The sequence below is a fragment of the Balaenoptera borealis genome (assembly GCF_965194805.1).
Source record: "Balaenoptera borealis genome assembly, chromosome: 1".
NCBI classification, from domain to species: Eukaryota; Metazoa; Chordata; class Mammalia; order Artiodactyla; family Balaenopteridae; genus Balaenoptera; species Balaenoptera borealis.
Window position 1 is genome coordinate 35,718,373 of NC_138860.1, and position 20,605 is coordinate 35,738,977.

Below are 20,605 nucleotides of genomic sequence, written 5' to 3' on the forward strand. Positions count from 1 at the left end.
GCCTGCTGAGATTAGGAAGCCAGAAGTGAGGGCAGTGAAGGTGAGACTCCTAGAGGAGGAAGACCAGGAAGTCTTGTGAAGAGTTTAGATAGAGCACCTGAGAAAGACCCATGAGCCTGCCATGGAGAGAGCTGGCTAGGGACAGAGGAGCCCCAAAACAGAGAGGAATTGGGGTTGGGAAGAACACAAGGAAACATCCAATGGGAGATTTTCCATAGGGAAGGCTCTTGAGCACCAAGCCTGAAAGTGATATTGGGGATGGGGAGTTGATCAGGAGACAACAGCATGTCAACAGCTGAGCCACATACTCCCCTACCCCCAAGCCCAACAGGGCTCTCTCTGGGGCACCCATCTCAAATGCTCTAACTAGTTGACTGTTAAATAACATACTGATCATGAGCTGAGCATTGGCATTAGAGAGATATGAGTTTCTGGTCCTAGCTTTACAACTCACCAGCTGCCTACCCTCTCTGAATTCTGGGTGTTCATCTGCAAAATGGTGGTAATAGTACCTTTAAGGAATTATTGAGAGGATTAAATGAATTACAGGTTATCTAGCACTTAGCATAGGGCCTGGAAGAAAGGGCTCAATAGGGCATGACCCATGAGTTATTTAAAAGTTTAATTTCCAAATATTTGGGGGGTTTTCTAGAAATTTCTGTTATTGATTTCTAATTTAATCACATTGTGGTCAGAGCACATGATCTTTATTATCAATATTTTTAAATTTATTGAGACTTGTTTTGTGGTCCAGCATATCTCAACCTTGTGCAGCTATTGTTGGGTGGAATATCCTACTAATGTCAATTGGCAAAATTGATTGATAAAGTTGTTTAAGTCTTCTATTTCCATGTTGATTTTATCCACTTGTTCTATGAATTACTGAGAGAGGATTTTTGAAATCTCTAGCTAAAATTTTGGATTTGTCTCTTTCTCCCTTCAGTTTTGTCTTTATGTATTTTGCTTTATGCATTAATTTTTGCTTTATGTATTTTGAAGGTCTGTTATTATGTACATATACATTTAAGATTAACATGTTTTACTGATAAATTGAGCCCTTTATCATTACATAATGTATCCCTTTATGCCAAGTAATATTTTGTTCTGAAACCTACTTTTTCTGATATTAATATAGCCACTCCAGGTTTCTTATGAGTAGTGTTCTCATGGTATATATTTTTCTATCATTTTACTCTCAACCTATCTGTGTATTTGTGTCGTTAGTTTCTTCTAGACAGCCTATATTTGGATCTTATTTTTTTTAATCTAGTCTATTTATATTTAATGCAATTATAGATATGGTTGGGTGTAAATCTACCATCTTGATAATTGTTTTCAATTTATCCTATCACTCTTTGTTCCTTTTTGCCTCTTTTCCTGTCTTCTTCCAGATTAACTGAGTAATTTTTAATATTCCAGTATATCTCCAGTATTGACTTATTAGCTATAGCTCTATGTTTTATTTTTTAGTAGTTGCTCTAGTTTTGACAATATTCTTCTTTAACTTATTACAGGCTACTTTCAGATAATATTATACCACTTCACATAAGTAAGAACCCTACAACAACAGCATACTTCTTTTCCCACCTCCCATTCTCTGTGCTATTGTTGTCATATATTTTATTTTTATGTTATAAACCCTACAGTATATTGTTATTATTTTTGCTTTAAATAGACAACTATCTTTTAAAGAAATTTTTTAATGAGGGGGGAAAGTCTTTTTATATTTACCCACATGTTTACCACTTCTGATACTCTTCATTCCTTTATGTAGATGCAAGTTTCAATTTTGTATCATTTTCCTTCTGCCTAAAGAACTTTCTTTAACGTTTATTATAGTGAATATCTCCTGATGATAAATTCTGCCAGCTTATCTTTGTTTGAAAAAAAGCCTTTATTTCACCTTCATTCTTGAAAGATATTTTTTGTTGGGTATAGAATTCTTGTTTGATAGATTTTCTTTTCTTTCAGCACTTTAAAGATGTTGTTCTACTGTCTTCCGTCCCTCATAGTATCTGATGATAAATCAGCAGCTTTTAAAACTCTTTGTTCCTCTTTACATAGTGTGCCTCTTTTTCTCTGACTGCTTTAAAATTTTTCTCTTTATCACTGATTTTCAGAAGTTTGATTATGATGTTCCTTGGTGTGGTTTTCTTTCTTTTTATCCTTTCTGGGGTTCATTAAGTGACTTAGATTTGTGAGTTCATAGTTTCCATCAAATTTGTAAAAATTTTAGTCATTATTTCTTCTAATATTTTTCTGTCCCTTTCTGGGACTTCAATTACATGTCTGTTAGTCCACTTGATATTGTCCCACATGTCAGTGAAGCTCTTTTTAAAATATTTTTTCTCTGTGTTTCATTTTTGATTTTTCCTATTGCTTTGATTCAGATTCAATGAACTCTTTCCCTGCAATGTCTCATCTGCTATTAATCTGTTATGAACTGAATGTTTGTATTCACCCCCCTCCCAATTCATATGTTGAAACCCTAATCCCTCAATGTAATCAATGTAATTGTATTGATATTTGAAGATGGGGCTTTGGAGAGTTAATTAGGTCATGAGGGTGGGGGCCTCGTCTGATGGGATTATTACCCTTATAAGAAGAAACACCAAAAAAAAAAAAAAATTTCCCCTGGTAGGGGCAAGATGGCGGAAGAGTAAGACACGGAGATCACCTTCCTTCCCACAGATACAGTAGAAATACATCTACACGTGGAACTGCTCCTACAGAATACCACTGAATGCTGGCAGAAGACATCAGACCTCCCAAAAGGCAAGAAACTCCCCCCGTACTTGGGTAGGGTAAAAGAAAAAATAAATAACAGAGACAAAAGAATAGGGACGGGACCTGCGCCAGTGGGAGGGAGCCGTGAAGGAGGAAAGGTTTCCAGGCACTAGGAAGCCCCTTCGTGGGTGGAGACTGCAGGTGGCAGAGGGGGAAGCTTCAGAGCCACGGAGGAGAGCGCAGCCACAGGGGTGCGGAGGGCAAAGTGGAGAGACTCCCGCACAGAGGCTCGGCGCCAACCAGCACTCACCAGCCCGAGAGGCTTGTCTGCTCACCCGCCGGGGCGGGCGGGGGCTGGGAGCTGAGGCTCGGGCTTTGGTGCTAGCCGGGAGGGAGTCCGGGAAAAAGTCTGCAGCTGCTGAAGAGGCAAGAGATTTTTTCTTGCCTCTTTGTTTCACGGCGCGCAAAGAGAGGGGATTCAGAGCGCCGCCTAGACGAACTCCAGAGGCGGGCGCGAGCCGCGGCTAACAGCGCGGACCCCAGAGACGGGCGCGAGCCGCGGCCATTAGCGCGGACCCCAGAGACTGGTAGGAAACGCTAAGGCTGCTGCTGCTGCCACCAAGAAGCCTGTGTGCGAGCACAGGTCACTCTCCACACTGCCCCTCCCGGAAGCTGGTGCAGCTCGCCACTGCCAGGCTCCCGTGATCCGGGGACAACTTCCCCGGGAGAACGCACGGTGCGCCTCAGGCTGCTGCAACGTCACGACGCCTCTGACGCCGCAGGCTCGCCCCGCCTCCTCCGTACCGCTCCCTCCCCCGGCCTGAGTGAGCCAGAGCCCCCGAAGCAGCTGCTCCTTTAACCCCGTTCTGTCTGGGCGGGGAACGGACGCCCTCAGGCGACGTACATGCAGAGGCGGGTCCAAATCCAAAGCTGACCGCTGGGAGCTGTACGAACAAAGAAGAGAAAGGGGAATCTCTCCCAGCAGCCTCAGAAGCAGCGGATTAAAGCTCCACAAACAACTTGATGTGCCTGCATCTGCTGAATACCTGAATAGACAACGAATCATCCCAAATTCAAAAGGTGGACTTTAGGAGCAGGATATATTAATTTCCCCTTTTCCTTTTTTTGTGAGTGTATATGTGTATGCTTCTGGGTGAGATTTTGTCTGTATAGCTTTGCTTTCACCATCAGTCCTAGGGTTAGGTCCGTCCATTTTTTTTTTTTTACTTAAAAAAATTTTTTTTTCCTAATATATGTTTTCTTAATAATTTTTTCCGTATTTTCTATTTTTAGAAATTAAAAAATTTTTTAGTAAGTTTTTTTATATTTTTTATTTTAAAAAATTAAAAATTTTTTTTCTTAATAAATTTTTTTCTTAAAATTTTTTTTCCTATTTTTTACTATAAAAAATTAATAAATCTATTTTTAAAAATTAAAAAAAATTTTTTCTGAATACATTTACTCTTAATAATTTTTTTCTTATTTTTTATTATAATAGCTTTATTTTATTTTATTTTATCCTCTTTTTTTCTTTCTATTTTTTTCTCCCTTATATTCTGAGCTGTGTGGATGAAAGGCTCTTGGTGCTCCAGCCAGGCATCAGGGCTGTGCCTCTGAGGTGGGAGAGCCAACTTCAGGACACTGGTCCACAAGAGACCTACCAGCTCCACGTAATACCAAACGGCAAAAATCTCTCAGAGATCTCCATCTCAACATCAAGACCCAGCTTCACTCAACGACCAGCAAGCTACAGTGTTGGACACCCTATGCCAAACAACTAGCAAGACAGGAACACAGCCCCATCCATTAGCAGGGAGGCTGTCTAAAATCATAAGGCCACAGACACCCCAAAACACACCACCAGACGTGGACGTGCCCACCAGAAAGACAAGATTCAACCTCATCCACCAGAACACAGGCAATAGTCACCTCCACCAGGAAGCCTACACAACCCACTGAACCAACCTTATCCACTGGGGACAGATACCAAAAACAACGGAAACTACGAACCTGCAGCCTGTGAAAAGGAGACCCCAAACACAGTAAGATAAGCAAAATGAGACGACAGAAAAACACACAGCAGATGAAGGAGCAGGGTCAAAACACACCAGACCTAACAAATGAAGAGGAAATAGGTCTACCTGAAATAGTCTACCTGAAAAAGAATTCAGAATAATGATAGTAAGAATGATCCAAAATCTTGGAAATAGAATAGACAAAATGCAAGAAACATTTAACAAGGACATAGAAGAACTAAAGAGGAACCAAGCAACGATGAAAAACACAATAAATGAAATTAAAAATACTCTAGATGGGATCAATAGCAGAATAACTGAGGCAGAAGAAAGGATAAGTGACCTGGAAGATAAAATGGTGGAAATAACTACTGCAGAGCAGGATAAAGAAAAAAGAATGAAAAGAACTGAGGACAGTCTCAGAGACCTCTGGGACAACATTAAACGCACCAACATTCGAATTATAGGGGTCCCAGAAGAAGAAGAGAAAAAGAAAGGGACTGAGAAAATATTTGAAGAGATTATAGTTGAAAACTTCCCTAATATGGGAAAGGAAATAGTTAATCAAGTCCAGGAAGCACAGAGAGTCCCATACAGGATAATCCCAAGGAGAAACACGCCAAGACACATATTAATCAAACTGTCAAAAATTAAATATAAAGAAAACATATTAAAAGCAGCAAGGGAAAAACAACAAATAACACACAAGGGAATCCCCATAAGGTTAACAGCTGATCTTTCAGCAGAAACTCTGCAAGCCAGAAGGGAGTGGCAGGATATACTTAAAGTGATGAAGGAGAAAAACCTACAACCAAGATTACTCTACCCAGCAAGGATCTCATTCAGATGTGATGGAGAAATTAAAACCTTTACAGACAAGCAAAAGCTGAGAGAGTTCAGTACCACCAAACCAGCTTTACAACAAATGCTAAAGGAACTTCTCTAGGCAAGAAACACAAGAGAAGGAAAACACCTACAATAACAAACCCAAAACATTTAAGAAAATGGGAATAGGAACATACATATCGATAATTACCTTGAATGTAAATGGATTAAATGCTCCCACCAAAAGACACAGACTGGCTGAATGGATACAAAAACAAGACCCATATATATGCTGTCTACAAGAGACCCACTTCAAACCTAGAGACACATACAGACTGAAAGTGAGGGGATGGAAAAAGATATTCCATGCAAATGGAAATCAAAAGAAAGCTGGAGTAGCAATTCTCATATCAGACAAAATAGACTTTAAAATAAAGAATATTATAAGAGACAAAGAAGGACACTATATAATGATCAAGGGATCGATCCAAGAGGAAGGTATAACAATTGTAAATATTTATGCACCCAACATAGGAGCACCTCAATACATAAGGCAAATACTAACAGCCATAAAAGGGGAAATCGACAGCAACACAATCATAGTGGGGGACTTTAACACCCCACTTTCACCAATGGACAGATCATCCAAAATGAAAATAAATAAGGAAACACAAGCTTTAAATGATACATTAAACAAGATGGACTTAATTGATATTTATAGGACATTCCACCCAAAAACAACAGAATACACATTTTTCTCAAGTGCTCATGAAACATTCTCCAGGATAGATCATATCTTGGGTCACAAATCAAGCCTTGGTAAATTTAAGAAAATTGAAATCGTATCAAGTATCTTTTCCGACCACAACGCTATGAGACTAGATATCAATTACAGGAAAAGATGTGTAAAACATACAAACACATGGAGGCTACACAATACACTACTTGATAACGAAGGGATCACTGAAGACATCAAAGGGGAAATCAAAAAATACCTAGAAACAAATGACAATGGAGATACGACGACCCAAAACCTATGGGACGCAGCAAAAGCAGTGCTAAGAGGGAAGTTTATAGCAATACAAGCCTACCTCAAGAAACAGGAAACATCTCGAATAAACAACCTAACCTTGCACCTAAAGCAATTAGAGAAAGAAGAACAAAAAAAACCCCAAAGCTAGCAGAAGGAAAGAAATCATAAAGATCAGGTCAGAAATAAATGAAAAAGAAATGAAGGAAACAATAGCAAAAATCAATAAAACTAAAAGCTGGTTCTTTGAGAAGATAAACAAAATTGATAAACCATTAGCCAGACTCATCAAGAGAAAAAGGGAGAAGACTCAAATCAATAGAATTAGAAATGAAAAAGGAGAAGTAACCACTGACACTGCAGAAATACAAAAGATCATGAGAGATTACTACAAGCAACTCTACGCCAATAAAATGGACAACCTGGAAGAAATGGACAAATGCTGAGAAATGCACAAACTGCCGAGACTGAACCAGGAAGAAATAGAAAATATGAACAGACCAATCACAAGCACTGAAATTGAAACTGTGATTAAAAACCTTCCAACAAACAAAAGCCCAGGACCAGATGGCTTCACAGGTGAATTCTATCAAACATTTAGAGAAGAGCTAACACCCATCCTTCTCAAACTCTTCTAAAAAATTGCGGAGGAACGAACACTCCCAAACTCATTCTACGAGGCCACCATCACCCTGATACCAAAACCAGACAAAGATGTCACAAAGAAAGAAAACTACAGGCCAATATCACTGATGAACATAGATGCAAAAATCCTCAACAAAATACTCGCAAACAGAATCCAACAGCACATTAAAAGGATCATACACCATGATCAAGTGGGGTTTATCCCAGGAATGCAAGGATTCTTCAATATACGTAAATCAATCAATGTGATACACCATATTAACAAATTGAAGGAGAAAAACCATATGATCATCTCAATAGATGCAGAGAAAGCTTTCGACAAAATTCAACACCCATTTATGATAAAAGCCCTGCAGAAAGTAGGCATAGAGGGAACTTTCCTCAACATAATAAAGGCCATATATGACAAACCCACAGCCAACATTGTCCTCAATGGTGAAAAACTGAAACCATTTCCACTAAGATCAGGAACAAGACAAGGTTGCCCACTCTCACCACTATTATTCAACATAGTTTTGGAAGTGTTAGCCACAGCAATCAGAGAAGACAAAGAAATAAAAGGAATCCAAATCGGAAAAGAAGAAGTAAAGCTGTCACTGTTTGCAGATGACATGATACTATACATAGAGAATCCTAAAGATGCTACCAGAAAACTCCTAGAGCTAATCAATGAATTGGTAAAGTAGCAGGATACAAAATTAATGCACAGAAATCTCTTGCATTTCTATACACTAATGACGAAAAATCTGAAAGTGAAATTAAGAAAACACTCCCGTTTACCATTGCAACAAAAAGAATAAAATATCTAGGAATAAACCTACCTAAGGAGACAAAAGACCTGTATGCAGAAAATTATAGGACACTGATGAAAGAAATTAAAGATGATACAAAGAGATGGAGAGATATACCATGTTCCTGGATTGGAAGAATCAACATTGTGAAAATGACTCTACTACACAAAGCAATCTACAGATTCAATGCAATCCTTATCAAACTACCACTGGCATTTTTCACAGAACTAGAACAAAAAATTTCACAATTTGTATGGAAACACAAAAGACCCTGAATAGCCAAAGCAATCTTGAGAACAAAAAATGGAGCTGGGGGAATCAGGCTCCCTGACTTCAGACTATATTACAAAGCTACAGTAATCAAAACAGTTTGGTACTGGCACAAAAACAGAAATATAGATCAATGGAACAGGATAGAAAGCCCAGAGATAAACCCACGCACATATGGTCACCTTATCTTTGATAAAGGAGGCAAGCATATACAGTGGAGAAAAGACAGCCTCTTCAATAAGTGGTGCTGGGAAAATTGGACAGGTACATGTAAAAGTATGAAATTAGAACACTCCCTGACACCATGCACAAAAATAAACTCCAAATGGATTAAAGACCTAAGTGTAAGACCAGACACTATCAAACTCTTAGAGGAAAATATAGGCAGAACACTCTATGACATAAATCACAGCAAGATTCTTTTTGACCCAGCTCCCAGAGAAATGGAAATAAGAACACAAATAAACAAATGGAACCTAATGAAACTTAAAAGCTTTTGCACAGCAAAGGAAACCATAAACAAGACCAAAAGACAACCCTCAGAATGGGAGAAAATATTTGCAAATGAAGCAACTGACAAAGGATTAATCTCCAAGATTTACAAGCAGCTCATGCAGCTCAATAACAAAAAAATGAACAACCCAATCCAAAAATGGGCAGAAGACCTAAATAGACATTTCTCCAAAGAAGATATACAGATTGCCAACAAACACATGAAAGAATGCTCAATATCATTAATCATTAGAGAAATGCAAATCAAAACTACAATGAGATATCATCTCACACCGGTCAGAATGGCCATCATCAAAAAATCTAGAAACAATAAATGCTGGAGAGGGTGTGGAGGAAAGGGAACTCTCTTGCACTGTTGGTGGGAATGTAAATTGATACAGCCACTATGGAGAACAGTATGGAGGTTCCTTAAAAAACTACAAATAGAACTACCATACGATCCAGCAATCCCACTACTGGGCATATACCCTGAGAAAACCATAGTTCAAAAAGAGTCATGTACCAAAATGTTCATTGCAGCTCTATTTACAATAGCCAGGACATGGAAGCAACCTAAATGTCCATCAACAGATGAATGGATAAAGAAGATGTGGCACATATATACAATGGAATATTACTCAGCCATAAAAAGAAATGAAATGGAGGTATTTGTAATGAGGTGGATGGAGTTAGAGTCTGTCATACAGAGTGAAGTAAGTCAGAAAGAGAAAAACAAATACAGTATGCTAACACATATATACGGAATCTAAGGAAAAAAAAAAAAAGGCCATGAAGAACCTAGTGGCAAGAGGGGAATAAAGACACAGACCTACTAGAGAATGGACTTGAGGATATGGGGAGGGGGTGGGGTGAGATGTGACAGGGTGAGAGAGTGTCATGGACATATATACACTACCAAATGTAAAATAGATAGCTAGTGGGAAGCAGCCGCATAGCACAGGGAGATCAGCTCCGTGCTTTGTGACCACCTAGAGGGGTGGGATGGGGAGGGTGGGAGGGAGGGAGATGCAAGAGGGAAGAGATATGGGAACATATTGTATATGTATAACTGATTAACTTTGTTATAAAGCAGAAGCTAACACACCATTGTAAGGCAATTATACTTCAATAAAGATGTTTTAAAAAAAAAAAAAAAAGAAGAAACACCAGAGAGCTTGATCTCTCTTTCTGTGCACCAGGGAAAGGCCATGTGAGCACACAGCATGAAGGCAACCATCTGCAAATCAGGAAGAGAGCTCTCACCAGAACCCAACCATGCTGGTACCCTGATTACAGACTTCTAGCCTCCAGAGCTGTGAGAAAATAAAATTTTGTTTAAGCCATCCAGTCTATGGTATTTTGTTATGGCAGCCAAAGCAGACTAATATATAATCTTATCCAGTGAAATTTTGATTTCTTTTTATATCTTCTATTTCTCTCTTCATTATGCTCATGTTTTTCTTTAAATCCTTAAGCTTATTGAGCATATTTATAATAGCTCTTTTAATGTCCCTATCTGCTAATTCTATCATCTCTATCATTTCTGGGTCAATTGACTATTTCAATTTACTAGTTTTTCTCCTGATTGTAAGTCACATTTTTTTCTGTTTCTTTGCTGCCTACTAACTTTCGATTGAATAACTGACATTGTGAATTTTATATAACTGAGTGTTGAATTTTATCATATTCCTTTGAAGAGTGTTGGACTTTGTTCTGGCAGGAAGTTAAATTAGTTCGACCCTTTGCTTGAGGCTTATTTTTAAACTTTTTAAAAGCAGACCTAGAGTACCTTTTACTTTATTTTACTACTAAGGTGTGACTGTTTTGTGAGGTTCTTGCTAAAACTAGTGGAAGTTCAAACAATTCCTGGCTTTATGTGAAGCTAGGAATTGTTAAGATACAGAGGGGAACAGAGGTTGAGGGGCTTTTGATTAATTCGATTTGGAAGGATAAGAGATAGAGAGGAACTACTGGGTGGTGGCATTAGTCATCTACAGTAAATAGGTGGCAAAACCACTATGGTTGACAAGGAAGACATTACTCATCATCCCCATTTTAAAAATAGAAAAATGAATCCCAGAGGGGAAGAGATTTGCCTCAAACCATACAGCCTGGGATATGGCAGAAGAGATCCTATCCCCTACACCTGGCCACCTGACTTCCTATCCCACAAGGCTCCCTCCATATCAGTCTAGAGCCTTGGTCACCCCTGCAGGAACCTAGGAAAAGCTGGATGCCTGAGTTCCAGAGAGAGGAATGCAGGGAGGGTCTTATAACACATTCTGGGAAGAGGTGGCTATTGGGAGAGGTATTGGGGAGGAGAAGACAGAGCTGGGAGAAAAGCAAAGGCACCTCCACCCAGTCAGCAGCTGCTCCCAAATATGTCACAACTTGTCAAAGAGGCAGAAATAGAAGCTGTCCAGGGAGTAGAAGGGGGGTGGGGTGGCATGCTAGGGCTCTTGGCCCACAGGGAGGGCAGAATTGAGAGGCTGGAAGGGAAGGGGGACAGGAGTGGGGGTGTTGTTCAGAGATGAGTATGACAAATACATGCCAGGCAGTTCTAGGTAGGCTGAAATGGGTCCAGAGAACATTCCAGTTGCCTTTCAGTGAGATTAAATATGGGAGCAGAAGTGGAGATGGGATGGGACAAAATATCCAAGGAAACCTGCCCTCTCTGATCCTATGAGTTCACCTTCAGAGCTAGGTCTGATTCAAACAACACTCAAAACAGCCCTCCTACCCCTGACCACAGGAGCACTTCCTCCAGTCCCACATGCTGAGTCAGAAAAAGAATGTCACCTCTCAAAGGGCTGTTTGAATCATTCAATCCAGCATCTTGATTTACAAACAGGGGAGTTGAGAACCAGAGAGGAGAAATGATGGTAATATGCCCTGACTCCTTATCCAGGGTTTCTTCTTCCTCTTTCCCTGAACTTTCTCACAGTATTTGTCTCAACCAGGAGCTGAAGTTCCAGCCCTCATAGGGATTTCATAAGAAATCCTCACCTATATTTCTAAAGGCCCTCAGGTTCACACTGCCACACACTCTCCCAAGCTCTGGTCTGGTTATTTAAAAAACTAGCTCTGTGCTTTGTGTCTACCAATCACCTCTCCATGACCCTAACTTCCCAAGGACCTATCCCCTTCCACCTCCAGACCTGCACTTCCCCACCCCAAGGCCAGAGATTCTTGATGAATGAGCCTGGCTCTGAGCTCCAGATTCCAGGCAGGGACGGATTTCCCAGTGGTTATTTGATGCTCAGTTCTCAATGGAAACAATGTGTGGCCTCTGGAGGCCTGGAGCCCTCCCCTCCCCCTCATCTCTCCACCCTGGCTCCCATCTGCCTCCAAACCTCTCCTCCTGTCTCAAGCCCTCAGGATTCCCCCTGGTCTCCCCAGCCTATTGTCTCTCACCTTTCTCTTGTGTCTTCTTTTCATCTCTCCATCACTACCTCTCCTGATGTCTCTCTGAACGCTCCATTTGAAACCTAGAGCACCTCCAATTCCCTCACTGCCTCCCACCTGTGGCCCCAGCCTCACCTGGAAAGCATGTACTCACCCGCAGCACCCTTCTTCACCTGTCAGCCTCAGAGAGGGAGATGAGTCACCTTCATTCAGCCCCGAGGCCTAAGAGGCAGTCCAAGAGCCTAGGTAGTCCAAGAGCCAACGCTCTTCACACTTCTGACATTAGTGCTCTGTGCACCCAGTAGGTAGAAGGAAGAAGGTGCACTAGCTGATCCTTAGACTACCTTACACCTCTGACATTCTATGATCCTGTGATCTGTTCTCACCCTGCTACAAAGCCCCACAAATAATGCTGATTTGCATGACATGTTCTTGCATCTAGGTCCTATTGAAATGTACATGCATACCTGCCACCCACCTCCCACCTGGTCCTCATCCATAATACCAGAGAACTAGCCTAGGCAAACAAAATGTGGGGCCTGTTTGGAGAAGCCAGAGGCTCCCACTCTTCCAGAACCTTCTCCTTGATCCTCTATACCTAGGTATGTGAGACTCTGGGATGGGAAACTTGCTTTGATGTGAGTCAAGCAAACTAGCAGCCCAGGTCAGCCCCCCTGTGCGGTCAGTAGGGACTGGAAGATGCTGGGAGTCGGAGGCCTGGGACTGGGTATGCAGCAGATGTGGAAGGGTAGAGTCAGGAGCAGGTGAAGGGGATCTCTGAGCATTTTGAAATCCAAGCACTACCATGCAAATGAGATCAGCCCAGCATGCAAATAGACAGAATCAAGTTGAGACAGTCAGGGTGGGGGCACAAACGACCTGGCCCTGGAGCCCCAGCCAGGGATAAGGGCTTCCTCTGGAGGGAGCAGGACTGCTGGAGGAGGAGGCTACAGTCAGAGCAGGGGGCCCTGAGTGCCCAAGCCAGCAGGGGTGGGGATTAAGGCCTGACGCCCTGCTGTCAAGTTAGAGCTGATGGATCACCACTGGTGGCAGAGCACAAAGGCTGTTCTGTGCTTGGCACCAATATGTTCCCATCCATCAGAGGGCAGTTTTCACGGGGTGGAGGAATATGCAGGGGGAGCCTCTAGGGGCAGCTTTTCCTCAGCTCAGTTCTAAGAGAGGAACAAGGAGAGAAAAGGGTCAATCGCTCCATTAGGGTTCTGAGGTGAGAGACACCTGGGCCACCCTATCTTCTCAGTTCTGGAAGGGTCTGTGCCTCACAGCTGAGATTTGACATAGTCCCCAAGCCACTTACTTAGACAGACATACACAAACACATCCACAGACAGGGATTCATTGAAACCTAGACACACAAGGTCACCCTAACCTGCCAGTCCTGCCCTCACATTTGGTCAGAGGCAAACATCACACAGACCTAAGGCCAAACTCACACCCAAACTGAGGGCAGGGACTCATCTTATTTACTGCTCTTGCCTATGTCCAGTAATGCCCGGGGAATAATAGAGAGTGGGCTCTCAGGAAATTGAGTTGAGCAGAGAAAGGAGTAAATGAATAAATTCCTTCTCTGGATTATATTAGCACTTTTTCTAGCCTACTCTGTTATCACCTACTTTGTATAATCATCTTCCTCACTCAACTGTGAGTACCTGGCAGGCAGAAAGACCACATCTTATTCACATCAGTGACTCTCACAACCAGCACAAGGTGCACAATACCTGTTCCTTGAATGAAAGAGTGAATGAATAAATATATACACACATGGGGTGGGGCCAGGTTTTCCCTGCTGTTTTGGTCCCCCAGAGGCAATGAAGACAGCCAGGGAAATAGCCTGAGGGAGAGGCCAGGAGTGGAGAAGGGGACAAAGCAAGTAAGGGGACTAATGTTTTGGAGGTGTTTCCATGTGCCAGGTGCCCTTTCATCAATACAACAACCACTCCCCTATAATACGCATGTACCATCCCTTTACCAGCTGAAACATACATCCTCTCCCAGTTGAATCCATCCTCTTGCCTCTGAGTGGCTTGTTCAGGTCTTCAGCACTTCACTCCTGGGTCATTGTCATGGTCTTCTGTGCCATCTCCTTGCCTCAGATTTCAAGTCCCTCCATTCTGCCTAGGTGGGCCTCCTCTCGTCTTTGTAGGCTTGTCTAATCATCCACTTACCTGAACCCTGAGCTCCATACAAACCCATCTACCCAATGCTCCCTTCACCCTCCTCTCCTCTTCTCATCCAAATCCTACCTTTTCTCCAAGACCCAGCCCAGGGCTCTCCTCCCCTTCCAGCCTTCGGTGATTTTGATTTTCTGTAAACTTCAACACTCATTTGATGAAGCCACTCATTTACAATCGGTCGTGGCCCCCATGTTTACTGCTGAATTAAAATAGCTCTCTCTTGCATTGTAATTTAACATTCACACAGTGTCCACACTCACCAACCAGAGAGTAAGATCCTAGAAACAATCACAGAACAAGCCCAGTTCTCCTGCTTCCATTTTTAGAGGATGTGGGCACATTGTTTAGGGGTGAGGCAGACTGGATCCCAAAAGGACAAAATAGTGCAATTTCTGGGTTTCTATAGTAATTTCAACATCACTTTTTTTCTCAACGCTCAGAGGATTAGAGTGTAAACTGAGACAAGGGTTTTCTTTTATTTTTTCTTTTCTTGATGGGATGTATGTTAGAAATAGAGATTCTTCTTCAGCCTATCTGGTCAGAGTCAAAGCAAGGTTTACAACCCACAGCCCCAAGGCTGCCACTTTGTATCACAGTGGTAAGGCCAAAAACCAAATTAAGACCTTGCTGCTCCCCCTCAAAATCCTTGGGTTTTTTAAAAAATTGTCTAGTTATGTCCCCTCCTCATCTCTGTTCCTTACCCCAAAAGGACACCAGCATTTTCCTGGCTCCTCACCACAGACAATGAGAGGGAGAAAAGCTGGGTTTTTCAAGCTCCATTCAGATCTCACCTTCCCTGGGAAGTCCTCCCTGAGTCCCTAGCACAGTTCCTCTTCTTCTTGTTATCCTTGCCACTGGTTGGAACTTATAACATCAGCCTCATCTGTCTTAGGATGAGGAATCAGACTTAGTCCAGAGTGTCCCAGGGAAAAAACTGGGACCACAGGATAGAAGATAGTAGAGGGAGCAGATTGCAGTTCAAAACCCAGAAGGCCTCCCTGCACATCAGTGGAATGGGCTGCCTTGTGAGGACAACAGATGTTGGACAATGGCCACTGGGAAGGGGATTTGGGCATCAGGGGTTGGGTAGAACCAGGTGACTAGCAGGGTCTACTAGATGGTAAGGTCCTCAAGGGTAGAGACCCTGCCTTGAGCATCCCTGTAATCCTTCAGTCCCAAGATTGAGCCTTGTTCACTGCTGATTTCTGAGGTCTGCCTACTATATTGGGACCACTGTCCTCTCAGACCCCAAAGCTTCTGCTGAGAGATATCCGTGGACTGAGAAGCCCGAAGATTAAGTAGTCTCTCCTCCACCTGATATTTGAGATCTGCATGATATATATAAAGCTGATGGCTCAGAAGGGAAGACCAGAACAACCAAGCCAAGTGGTCAAGGAGAGGGCATATTTAAACTGAGTTTGAAGGTCTCTGCTTTCTCTCCTTTCTACCCCACCCACAGTAAGGAGCCAGGAAAATCCTGGTGTCTAAATGGGGCAGGAAAGAAAGTTGAAGAGGTGACATAGGAGGACAGATAAGTGATTCAGAGTGAGAAAGGGAGGAGACAGAGGGCTTAATAGATCTTGACCTTGCCTCTGTGGGGAAGGTGGAGATGTGTAGACTGTAAGTTCTAATCTCTGCTCTGACCCTGGCCAGCTGTATTAAAGAGAAAACTTCCACTGACACACACCAAAAAGGAAAAATAAGACCAAAAAATTCCTTTTGCCTCAATTTATCCCCAATCACATGAGACTTAAGCGACATATGATGTCAAAGCTTCTTTGAAAACCCGGAAGTTGAATCCATCAGCCAATCCTTGTTACCTCAGACATTGAGTATCAATACATGCCCCAAATTTAAAGCACTCTCACCCTCTGGGAGGGGAATCTCTCTAAGAGTTTCATCTGACTGATATAGTCTGGGTAAGGTGTTGTGAGGAAGCAGGGGGATGAATAAGTTGACTTCTTAAGGCCTCTTCCAGCCTAAACTTACCCCTTCCTTACTCCTCCCTCCACCCCCATCCCGCTTCTTTGGGACTAGAAGCAGGCAGGCCGCCCAGCTAGGAGTAATTGAAAGGAGCAGATGAGAGGAGAATGTGTGTCCTCCCCCACCTCCCCAGCCCCCATGGAGGCTGTTGAGAAATGAAAACTAGTCAAATTACACCCTATGGCCTCCCTACCCGTGCACAAGAGCCGGCTGGGGGTAGGCTGGCTGGGGGCAGGGGTGGGGGTGTGCAGGGGGAGAGGGAAGGGGAATCACATCTAATCCATTGTAAATGTCTTGATGTGCAGCAACAGCTTAGAGGGGGGCTCAGGTTTCTGTGGCGTTGGCTATATTTATCTCTGGTTCCATGCCAGCGGGGAGGGTTTAAATGGCACCCAGCAGTTGGCGTGAGGGGCTGCAGGAGCTTGGGGGCTGGTGGCAGGAACAAGTCTTTTCTGACCCCATGGAGCTGTATGAGACATCCCCCTACTTCTACCAGGAACCCCACTTCTATGACGGGGAAAACTACCTGCCCGTCCACCTCCAGGGCTTTGAGCCACCGGGCTATGAGCGGACTGAGCTCAGCCTGAGCCCCGAGGCCCGAGTGCCCCTCGAAGACAAGGGGCTAGGGACCCCCGAGCACTGCCCAGGCCAGTGCCTGCCGTGGGCGTGTAAGGTGTGCAAGAGGAAGTCGGTGTCTGTGGACCGGCGGCGGGCAGCCACACTGAGGGAGAAGCGCAGGCTCAAGAAGGTGAATGAGGCCTTTGAGGCCCTGAAGAGGAGCACCCTGCTCAACCCCAACCAGCGGCTGCCCAAGGTGGAGATCCTGCGCAGTGCCATCCAGTACATCGAGCGCCTGCAGGCCCTGCTCAGCTCCCTCAACCAGGAGGAGCGCGATCTCCGCTACCGAGGCGGGGGCGGACCCCAACCAGGGGTAAGTGGCCATCCCACCCACCTGCCCCAGGGGGAGGGGGGACAGGAGGCACCTGGACAGCCTTGGAGGACCCCGCGGTGGGGCTCAGTCAGATGGCTAGAGCAGGAGCCAGACAGGGTCTTAAGAGGCTGCAGGATGCCTTCCTTTGTTAGAGCTGGGCTGCCCAGCTGACCTCCTGTGTCTCTGTGTCCTTTCCAGACAAGATAAAGGCAGTGGGGAGAAGAAGCATGTGGAGGGGGATGGAACAGGACTGAAGGAGGGATCCAGGAGCAAGTCCAGAGTCAGCTGGATGAGGGGGAAGACAGGGCCTAAAAGGCAAGGCCGAGTGTACCTGAGAAGACTGCTTTGCCCCTCACCCGACCCCCTCCTGGGTATGGCTGAGCAGAGAGCAAACCCACTCGGTCTCTCATGGAACCCCAACAGGCCTGCACAAAAGTGGCCCTGGTTGGGCCAGACATTCTGCTTCCTTCACCCTTATCCCAGGGTCAAGAAAACCACAGACCCCCTTAGGCTGGGTGTCCTATGAGGGCAGAATCACCACGCAGGATGGGTGCTAGGAATGGCCCTGAAGCAGGGGCTCTGTGGCCAGAGAAAGGCATGAAAGGAGGTGATTTTGAAGATTCTGGAACAGGGGGTGGGCCAGGCTGGAGGGCTGCAGCTTGTGGCCCACCCTCCAACCCCACCACAGGTACTTCTGCCCATTGGGACTGGACAAAGAGACACCACCGAGAATGGCAGTGCCCTGACCTTGGGCCTTCGCCCTGTCTTGCAGGTGCCCAGTGAATGCAGCTCCCATAGTGCCTCCTGCAGTCCAGAGTGGGGAAGTGCACTGGAGTTTGGCCCCAACCCAGGGGGTAAGTGAGACCAGGACCCTGGTTACTTTGACTCAAATCCCACAGGCTATCTCTAAGCCCAGTTCTCCCCTCTTATCTTACTCCCTGCTCTAGTCCTCTTCCCTTGGCCTCTCTAGGGACCTTTTGAATCCAGGGCCCCAAATGGTGGGCTAGAAGGCCATGTGCCTCCCTGAAGCCTTGACCAGCTAAGGAGTTGTCTAGGCCTCCTGCAACTCCCCAGCTGGTGCCTGGTAGATGACCTTCCCCACAGAGAGGACAATGTCCCTGCCCCAAGGGTCCCTGGGAATTGCTGAGTCAGTGCTGCAAAACTGGGCCAGCATTCTGGCTCCACTTCGGAATAACTGCTTCCAAATTCTAACCCCACCAGGTGATATCAGAGAGGACACACTGGCGTTCACACACACATACGCACACACACGTGCACATAGCACTAGGAAAGGCATGGGCTGGGGAGTAGGACCCTGAGCTTTTCTCACCCATCTGTCCAGGAAAACCCGTGCCACTCCAAAGGGCTCAGCCCCTGTCTTGGGTCTTAAGACACTTAATCACCCAGGTAACATCTTCCTACCTTCTCCTTACAGATCACCTGCTCACAGCTGACCCTACGGATGCCCACAATCTGCACTCCCTCACCTCCATCGTGGACAGCATCACAGTGGAGGATGTTGCTGTGGCCTTCCCAGATGAAACCATGCCCAATTGAGATTGTCTGCCAAAATGGGCAACCATGAGAGCCCCCCAAGCTGGCCACAGATGCCACCACTTCTGAAGCAGGGCTCTCCTAAGCCAGGCTGTCCTGATGCCAGGAAGCCAGTCTTGGGGCTGCCAAATGCCAGACTATCCCCCTCCTCATCCATATAAGGTTAACCCACCACCCAGAGAGGGAATGGATGCTCTCATTTAGCTAACTCATTAGAGCAGAGAGCAGTTCTGTTTCCAGGGAGATAAAGCAGGGGACCGGAGTGCCCCCTTGTGTAAGCCCCCTGGCTCAGGGGGCAACTCAGGAGCTTCCCTTTGATCATAATGCAGCCTCCAATTCCACCCCCTGAAAAGATACACTTTGAGAGACGAAGACAGTGTCCTGACCTGGACAAACTATGCACATCTCCTGTTGTTGTCTCTTCCTATGCCAGGGTTAGGCTGGGCCTGCCCTGAATTGAGAGAAGGGAGAGGAACAATCCTCTGTTCCCAAGTCACTGGGGGGCCAAGCTTTTGCAGTGAATGCTGGGAACCTTCCAATGGTTTTATGTTTTGTTTTGTTTTGTGTGTTGTTTGTAAAGCTGCCATCTGACCAAGGTCTCTGTGCTGAAGTTGCCAGGGACAGGTGGGGGGGGGGGCGGGTGGGCAGGGACTCCTGGGGTGATTTATTTTGTTAACTAAGCATTGTGTGGTTTTGCCATTGTTTTGTATATTTTTTTTTTTTTTGCTAACTTATTTGGATTTCTTTTTTAAAAAATGAATAAAGACTGGGTGCTAGAAGAGTGTCTGTGATGATATAGAGGGAGGAGATGACTAACGTTATAGCTTCTCCCACCTCAGTGGTCCAGACACATGGCAGGGCCAGGGCTTGTGGAGCAGATGGGGCTCCAAAAGCGTCAGAGGCACCATGTTGCTGGTGGTCACTAGGCGCTGGGATCCCTGCTCTTTTTACCATTACAAAGGAAGCCAGGTCTGGTCCATTGGCTGAGCGAAGACAAGATTCTACAGAAATCCTTGTGGGACATGCAGGAAATTCCGTTGAGCATTCTGTTGCACTCTAATTCATAGACACTGTTCACAGTCTACTGCACTCCATCTTATATCCCAATAGGTCCATTCCCTTCCAATTAACTGAGCATGCTCATATGCCTAGCACTCAGACTACAGCCTGCAGACAGGGGTGTAGAGCTGGAATTTGTGGGTTTCCCCTCTCTAATCCCTGCCTCTCCTCTGGTGCCACATTAGCAGGAGTCCTGTGAGGAAGTGGGAGGTAATTCAATCAGGGTGATTAGGGTCAGACATTCTCACTTTCTTCCAGGTCAACCAGCATGTCCCCTCACCACACCCTTCCATTCCTCCAGGCTGCAAGAGATTCTGGTCCCTGTCTACAGCTCAGAGGATGAAGGCAATTCTGCTGGGGGTAGGGGAAGGGGCTTACAAAGGAAACAAAGCTGGGGCTCTCTTCATATGGGATGCTATTTTCCAAAGACTGGCTTCCTGAGGGGGAGAAGGTGGGTGAAGAATTGAGGAGAAAGAATTTGGATAGAGATCACATAATATTAACTGAGAAGGCATCAGGAGCTAGAATTTGAATGGACTAAAGCCTTTATTAATTCCAACTGCTTCACGCTAAGTGTGTCTGATTTATTGCAAATTATAAGTTTTAGAATCATTACAGAAGTCAGGGGATTCAGAGTGTGGTACATTCCAGCCTGCATTCAATTCTTCAGGGCCCTTTATAAAACA

The 20,605-nt window shown here is 44.6% G+C and overlaps 1 protein-coding gene across 2 annotated transcripts; it reads left to right on the forward strand.

Annotated features, from left to right (window-relative positions):
* The first annotated feature begins 16,737 nt into the window (after positions 1–16,737).
* Positions 16,738–19,639, forward strand: MYOG (myogenin). Of its 2 annotated transcripts, none has more exons than XM_082391539.1 (3): positions 16,738–17,306; positions 17,995–18,160; positions 18,742–19,639. In XM_082391539.1, the coding sequence occupies exons 1-3, from the start codon at positions 16,761–16,763 to the stop codon at positions 18,861–18,863; spliced, it is 834 nt and encodes a 277-aa protein (XP_082247665.1). In that variant the 5' UTR covers positions 16,738–16,760; the 3' UTR covers positions 18,864–19,639. The 2 variants fall into 2 exon arrangements, with proteins under 2 accessions (XP_082247665.1, XP_082247666.1); XM_082391540.1 differs by having other exon boundaries at positions 16,749–17,306; positions 18,079–18,160.
* Positions 19,640–20,605: the final 966 nt, after the last annotated feature.

Coding starts and splice junctions, on each gene's coding strand:
- MYOG (XM_082391539.1), top strand. CDS start 16,761: ATGGCACCCAGCAGTTGGCGTGAGGGGCTGCAGGAGCTTGGGGGCTGG. Junction 17,307..17,994: donor GGGGCGGACCCCAACCAGGG/GTAAGTGGCCAT, acceptor ACCCCACCACAG/GTACTTCTGCCCATTGGGAC. Junction 18,161..18,741: donor GTTTGGCCCCAACCCAGGGG/GTAAGTGAGACC, acceptor TTCTCCTTACAG/ATCACCTGCTCACAGCTGAC.